The following is a 7,885-nucleotide window of genomic DNA, read 5'->3' as shown; positions in this document are numbered from 1 at the left end:
AAAAAAAAAAAGAAAAGTCCTGGGTCTGCAGTAAGAAAAAAGTATGTTCTTAAAGGGAAGTGAGGGAATTTTAGAGAGCTTCATATGTAAGAATATGAGAAATGATAACACTTCTCTTGTAATCTACTCAACAGAACTTATCCTGGCCTCCAGAGAGTCAAAAGAAAAAATCAGTTTGGAGTTCTGAAGTTTGCTTTATGTTTTGGAGACAGGGTGTTGTTCTATTGCCTGGGCTAGAGTACAGCGGTATCATCATAGCTCACTGCAACCTCAAATTTCTGATCTCAAGAGATCTTCCTGTCTCAGCCTCTTGAGTATCTGGAACATCCACTACCATGCTTGGTCAATTTTTAAATGTTTTGTATTGATGGGGTCTCCCTATGTTGCTCAGGCTGAACTCCAATTACTGGGCTCAAGCAGTCCGCTAGCCTTGGCCTCCCAAAGTGCTGGTATTATGGGTATGTGCCACCATGCAAGGCCTGAAGCCTGCTATAATGATGTATTTCTACACATCTAGATAACCCCAGAACAACTTTCAGGCAAAGGCAAAAGTCCAAATTTGGGGATGGAGAGGAATATCTAATAGGTTAGTTCTATCTTCCTCTCCAGTTATTACTAAAAATATACTTAACAGCAAAACATTTGGACAACTGAAAATGAGAAAAGACAGAGAGAAGATAATGGAAGCTAAACACAGGAGCATAAAACATTCCATGTGAAAACCAAATAGTTCAGAAGCAAGCACCTTCATCCTGAAGAGGAAGAATGCTGTCAACAATCACTCCTACCTCTGACATGAATATGAATCCTACTCACACACAGCCACTTGTTCTAAGGAGTTAGCCATTAGGCAAATGTAAAATGTCCGTGACTTCACGGTAACAACTGCTTGGCACCCTGAGAAACTTACCCTCATTCAGCCTACTTGAACTGCCACTCTTATGCTGCTATGGACAACCAACACCAGACTTAAATCAGGCCTCCCAACTGGCCCAATGACCTTTGTAAGCTGAAGCTGTGAAGTTCCCAAATAACAAAGTTACAGGTAGTAGATGTTCACATAGCAGCACTTGAGCAGCTACTCCTGATGGTCTTTATGGGGGGGGGGGCACAATGACACCATTTTCAAATTAGGAAACTGATACACAAGTGGGTTTGTAGAATTTGTTACCAAACACAAAGCAACTCATCTGAAATGGGAGACCTGAGGAGGAAGTTAAAGGACTGGTTGAATATTGGATGAACAATAGACTCAGCAACAAAATGACCAGTTTGGCCTCATAGTATCAGGCCTATGGCCAAGCCAACGAAGTCAATAGTATCACACAGCAAAAGAGTTTGAGTTCCTATTTTCAGTCCTATGTTTTGCTCAGAAGACAACCAGGAGACCATTAATAAACTGATTTTATTCCCATTTTTTCTTACCAAGGAATGGAAAAGCTTATAGGTCAACTCTAGGGACAGTAAGCTTTCATTTATAAATAAGTAACAAATTCTGCACCTGGAACAGTGTTTACCACTTAGTAGCATCCAAAGGTTTAACTAATTACTTCATAATGGAGAATGAATCACAAGAGTCTATCTTCCATTACTGACAGAAAAACCACCAGTTATTTCTAAAACCCCTTCCAACTCCTATGACTCTAGATTAACTCCTACTAAGTTAGTGTCAGCTCTTCCCAATTGGCATCTTCTCTGGATCGGTGTAAACAAAAACCAACTTAGAGTAAGAATCAAGTGTTTCTAGGATTCAGTTAAGATTAAGTGGTTCAGCCACACACAGTGGCTCATGTCTATAATACCATCACTCTGGGAGGCCAATGTAGGTGGACTGCTTGAGCTCAGGAGTTCAAGACCAATCTGAGCAAGGAGGCCCAGACTCTACTAAATATAGAAAAACCAAGCTTGGAGCCAGTAGCACAGTGGTTATAGCACAGGCCACACGCAACAAGGCTCAGGGGTTCGAACCTGGCCTGGGCCAGCTAAACAACAATAACTGCAACAAAAAAAATAGCCAGGAATTGTGGCAGGCACCTGTAGTCCCAGCTACTAAGGAGGCTGAGGCAAGAGAATCACTTAAGCCCAGAGTTTGAGGTTGTTATGAGCTGTGATGCCATAGCACTCTACCGAGGGCGACAAAGTAAGCGGCCATCTCATTAAAAAAAAAAAAAAGATTTAAGTGGTCCAAATTTTGGATTAAGAACCCTAGTCAATGGTGACCTTATTTTTGCTGTTCGATTATAAGACTTTTTTGCAGCGTCTCACTTTGTAACCCTAGGTAGAATGCAGTGGTGCCATAGAAGCTCACTGCAACCTCAAAAACCTGGACTCAAGGAATCCTTCCACCTCAGTCTCCACAGTAATTGGATGACCCCATCATGACTGGCGATTTCTTCTATTTTTAGTAGACAGGAGTCTCTTGCTCAAGCTGGTCTTGAACTCCCATCTAGGCCTCCCAGAGTGCTAGGATTGCAGGCAAGAGCCACTGAGCCCCGCCCCTTTTTGTTTTTTTCTTTTTTAAGTCAGGCAGCTCCCTCAACCAAATAGGTTCAGGGAGACTCCAGTTGTAAGACTTTATCTGAGAACATCTGGGGAGCACAGGGAGAAAACAGTTCAAGCTATGGAGCTGTCCCTCTTCACAAATGAAGAAAAATTACTTTATTATAATAGAAGGGCTTTAGTTCCAAAGAAAATTGCAAGGTTTTTGCAATTAAGGTCAAAGTCTTAGGAATGATCTGACAAGCTGTGATTGGTAATGTGATTCATCACAAGGTACCTATAAAAATATAAAATTCACTGCCACTGTCCTTCTTTAGAGCATATCGAGGCATAATTTTAACTTTTAGCAACAAAACTTTCATTTGAAGATATCCCTGAGCCATAAGTCTCTGGATTGATTTCAAGCAGTAGGAAACTAGATGGTTTAATCTGCAATTCAACAAACTTCACTTCAAACTTCAATCTTTAAGACGCTGCTACAGCTATCATTTAGAGTGGAGTTTATTCTTTTAAAGCAAGTCGCCCCCACCCCTAAACGCTACATGTGAAGTAGATCAAGACTGCAACTTCTATTCTGGTAGCATCTAGGATCTATAGAAGTGATTTTCAATTACTTGGATCTTCAAATTAGAGGCTCCCTAGTAACAACGCACCAGTGGCACGCAAAACACTCCCCCCATTTCTTTAGTTTGTGGGAAAAAATTCTTTAAACTAGAAAGATTTTGTAGTCTTACAAAGGTAGTACTGGAAATATTGTAGTTCGTTATCCCTTGTACGAGGGCAGCCACTTCTCTAGAATTTTTGGTAAAAGTTAAGGCTCAGATTTCACAATGCAAACTGCAAGCAGATGTTCATGAAGCATCCAAAATGGGCCACTCTATTTCTGGGCCGTGGCTACTATGAATTTTGTGTCCCAACCCCCTAAAGGGCAAATCCCCAACCCTTTGTTGTAAACTTTCAAGAGAAGTGGGACAACACACTTTTAGTTTCCTAAAGTGGCTGGTGACGTGCGAGGTCAGGTCGTCCGAGAATTGGGGCTGGATGGGAGAGATCTTGAGGGCAAGAACCTCAGAGACCTCCAAGCACTGGGCTCGTGAAGGTTCCCACGTGCCCCCGTCGGGCTGGTCTCAGGGGGAATCAGTGGTTGCCACGGTAGTTAGAAGAAGGCTGTTTCTTTTCGCAGCCTGAGAGGCGGGTGTTTGGGGGTAAAGAAGGTGGGTGCACCGGGCTCTCTGCCCTTGGAGCCTCCAACTAACTGCCACGCCTGAGGGACCAGCGGTCAGACCTGCGACCTCGGCCCTCCCCCGCGGCGCCAGCCTCTGGAATCTGGCGTCGCCCCTCCTCGACGGTCGAGGTGGGAGTCCTGCCACGCTGGGCCTAGCCGCCATACCCAGGCTGAATGGGGGTGGGGAGAGAAGTCGGCAGAGCTCGGCCTCAGGATCCGCACCCCTGTGGAAGGACGGCAGAGGGGAAGCGTTTCACCAGCCTCTCCCTGTTGGGGTCTCGGGAAACACGCGGTAATTGCCCACGAACCCCGCCCTCTGTGAGAGGGCGAAGCGGCGGGGCTGCCGGGACGGTTTGAGGACTGGGCTTGGCTAGGAAGACTCCAACCTTCACCCTCCCCAGGCCCCGATCCCACTCCCCGCCGTATCCCGGCGCTGCCACTTTAGGCAGCCCACTCGGCCCGGCCTCTCCCCGCGCCCGGACCACCCCCCATGGGGTGTTCTCACTGCGCAGGGAGTCCCTCCGCTGCCTCCTCCCAGCCCAAAATGGCGGCGATGGCCACCGCTCTTCTCGTCGCCTTCCTCAAGGCCCGAGGATCCCTCCGCGCTTAGGCCCCTCCCCCTCATCCGGATCTATTTTCTGCCGTGTAAAGATTAACGCCATCAATGAACTTTTTAATTGAGCTCGGGGAAGGTGGGACCCGATTGTGCTTACGCACAGCTAATCGCTGAGGCAAGTGAGAATATTGGCAGAAGATTTCGCCAATCAAAGGAGGTAATGTGTGCGCGCGCGCGCGCGATACCACCGCGCAAGGGTAGACGGGTTTTGGAGTTCTCGGGTGTGGCTGCTGACGTGACAGGGTCTTGGCCGGCTTTCCTAGGATAGAAGAACTACAATCCCCGCCAGGCATCGCGCTGCCAGGCTGTTCCCTTCCCCCACTATAGTGCCTTGAGCGGCTTGACCAGAGCTGCTGCAACTGCAGCAAGAGGTAGGGCTGAGGCGTTGGGAATGGCACAGACAGGCGGTCGCACAGAAAGACACACAGATGTAGTCGTGTGCATAGCCCTGACAGCGAATAGGTTAGTTCCACCTTTGCAAAATCTCTTTCCATGACTATTACTCCTCTTCCAAGAAATTCATCCTTATCCCAATTGGATTTTCCTCCCAGCTGCATGTAGTGCGAAGACTTCTCCTTCCCCTTTCCTCTGTTTCCCGCTCTGAGAGGAAAGAGGGAGGCAGGCCAGACCCTGTAGGAAAAGGCCTCAGCCCCAGGCTTGGCCCACATCCCAACCATGCTTCTAGAGGCATTCCTTTCTGGAGCCCAGCCTGGGGAGGGGGTTCGGGGCACAGGGCAGCAGTCCAGACAGGGGGCTCTGGAGGCAGTGGGAAAGAACTCCTAAGCTTGTTACATGTTTCTTGCCAGAACTGCAGACCAGCTCCACTCCCAGCTTCCCCAGGCAGTCTCCTTTCCCCCCTTTGGTTGTTGGGGAAACAAGCTTTGGCCTAGCTTTCTAGCTGCCAGCCTGGGTTTCAGTGACTGCCATAGGCTATAAGCCCTGGCCTGGGGCCTGAAGAACAGGATTGGGAACATGGCATCTTAATCCCATTTGGCCCCTTGCTAGCTGAAGGTGCCAAAAGCAGGGATGGATGAAGCCCTTGGGGCCTTCATTTAAAAATGAAGGTGTACTGGTTTGGTGCTTCAAAATGGCTGCCCGTGCCTGGGCAAACAATTATGACCAGCCTGAGTCTTCCTGAGAATCACTCAGGACTTAGGTTTCTGTTGTTCAAATTAGGTGTCACTAGTTAAAAAAGGCATCTGCTGAAATATTTGGAACAGAAGAAAATGGCCACTCCGAACCAGACCAACTATAACACAGAGTCACCAGCAGTCCTGGAGGAGGCCAAGGTAAGCTCTCACCCTCCCAACTACCTGCATACCCTGAACATGGATCCTGACCTGAGATCCTAGCTCCTTTCTCAGGTAGGAGAAAGATTTGTAGATTAAGAAAAATAGCATTTAAGTCCCTACTAAGTGCTAGGCAATAGGCCAGATGCTGTCTGCACTATCTAATGAAATTCTAATGACTCTTCCAGGTAGGAATTATTTCCCTAGTTCACAGAAGCTAAGGTTTCTGAGAGCTGAAACTCCTTTTCCAGAATCATGTATAGACTGTATAGACTACAGGCAATAGACCAGGGTTTAAATTTAGTGTCTTTTGATAAAAGAACCTTGTCTTGATCTCATGGCTAAAGAACTTGGTTTTCTTTTTGTCCTGGCTAAAAACCAAATATGAAGCAGGAAGAAGAGTTTTTGATTTATTATTTGTAATAAAGGTGGGGAGTAGGATATAACCCAGGGGAGAGAAGAGAGGCAGATTCTTATCAGGTCCTGAGAGAATGCCACTTTATGATCTGGCAATAGGAGCCCATACCAGCCCAGTCCATGTTCTCTCACTTGTCACCTACCTTATCGATTTTTCTCCCCTAACCCGCAACTCCCTATAGATGAGAAAGGAACTTAAGGTGGGAGTCAGAGGAGCTTCTGACCTACCTTGCCTAGCCACTTCATTGTTTCCTGGATTTACTGAATTTGGAATTCATCATACGTCAGGGCTAGAAGGTTCAGAGAAGGCAAATGACTCACTTGGGTCCCCTAGGTTATCCATAGTACCGGTGGTAGTGGTAGAGAGATAAATCTTCAGGATGAAGGTAGCAGGTAGAGCTAGGGGCAAGACTGTCTTGAGTGGGGGGGAGGATCATTAGGGAACATTCACTGAGGGCCAACAGCAAATAAGTGATTATGCACAGACAAACAAGCCACCTTGCCTTGGAGTTTCTGGTGGACTTGCTTTTCCCAGGTGGGGCAGCAGCTCTGACTCAGTTGGCCCGAGTCACTGGTGAAGACAAGGCTCATCACTCACATGATTGGTGATCTCCCTGCAGGTGAAGTAACTCAACAAATGCTACCCCCACCCCCACTATGCCTCCTGTTCCCTGAAATTCTCTGGGTCTCCAAAATGCATATAACAAGCTCTTTACAAGACTGCATACACTATACCTCTCTATACCCAACCTACACTAGTAGGGACCCATACTAAGATGTCTGTGAACCATGTTGTATATTATAAAACAACATACTAATGGTAGTGGTTATTATTAGAAATACTGCAAACCACAAACTTAGAGCAATTCATTCCCCATCTTCCACAGTCAGTATTCCCACCCTCACCACAACAGAGATAAACAGATGTACACTCTTGACAGATCCTTTCCACTCTTAGCTAAGTTCTGGACCATTCTTATTGCAGACTGGAGGTTGGTCCTCTCTCTCCTTGGTTAGGACCTCTTTCCTGTCATTCATATAGAAGAATGATACTAACTTCTGCCTGGAATAAATACAGTCTGTCTTCTTTACCCTAGAAAGATAGAAAGGAAAGTTTCATTTTCCGGTATCTTTTGGATCCTCCCTATCTTAGAAGCTTTAGGTCATTTAACAAATATTGAACATTTACCTTGTGCCATGATAGGGATACAGTGGTGAGTTGAACAGAGAAGACACATTCTCATGGGAAGAAGACGGATGGTAAATGGTCACATGCTAATTGGTGTGTGTTAACTATGTGATGCAATAGAGTTACTAGGGAGGGGAGATGAGGGAGGCTACTTTAGATAAGGTGGTCAGGGAGGGCCTCCCTAAAGAGGTGACATTGGAACTGAGCCCTGAAGGATGAAAAAGAGTTAGCCATGCAAATAGCTAGAAGCAGGATCAGCTACATAATTTGTGAGGCCCAGTGCAAAAGGGCCCCTTGTTCAAAAATTATTGAAAAGTTTAAGACAGGTAGTTTGGGCCTGATGGTGCACACCTGTAATTCTAGCACTTTGGGAGGCAGAAGCAGGAAGATCCCTTGAGCTCAGGAGTTTGAGACCAGCTGAGCAAAATCGAGCTCCCCACCCCCACTAAAACTAGCAAAAAATAAAAATTAGCTAGGCATGCTGGTGGGCACCTGCAGTTCTAGTGCTCAGGCAGGAGGATCACTTAAACCCAGAAGTTTAAAGTTGCTGTGAGCGGCTCGGCGCCTATAGCTCAACCGGCTAAGACGCCAGCCACGTACACCTAAGGTGGCGGGTTCAAATCCCCAGCCCGGACCCGCCAAACAACAAT

The 7,885-nt window shown here is 46.6% G+C and overlaps 1 protein-coding gene across 3 annotated transcripts in view; it reads left to right on the top strand.

Moving 5' to 3' along the window:
- Window positions 1–7,885, top strand: part of HEXIM2 (hexamethylene bisacetamide inducible 2) — an 18,522-nt gene that overhangs the window by 8,460 nt on the left and 2,177 nt on the right. The window contains exons 2-3 of one of the 3 annotated variants that reach the window (XM_023511213.1): window positions 4,769–4,802; window positions 5,517–5,629. In XM_023511213.1, the coding sequence (XP_023366981.1) occupies window positions 5,567–5,629 (63 nt within the window). In that variant the 5' untranslated portion in view covers window positions 4,769–4,802; window positions 5,517–5,566. Of the gene's footprint in view, window positions 1–4,617; window positions 4,803–5,516; window positions 5,630–6,581; window positions 6,667–7,885 lie in introns of those variants that run through there. The other 2 variants (XM_003786249.2, XM_023511214.1) reach the window with 2 other exon arrangements.

Source organism: Otolemur garnettii, unplaced genomic scaffold (genome assembly GCF_000181295.1).
Source record: "Otolemur garnettii isolate 467f Iridium unplaced genomic scaffold, OtoGar3 scaffold00018, whole genome shotgun sequence".
NCBI lineage: Eukaryota > Metazoa > Chordata > Mammalia > Primates > Galagidae > Otolemur > Otolemur garnettii.
Note: the sequence above shows the minus strand (reverse complement) of the source record. Positions and strands in the feature narration are given on the sequence as shown.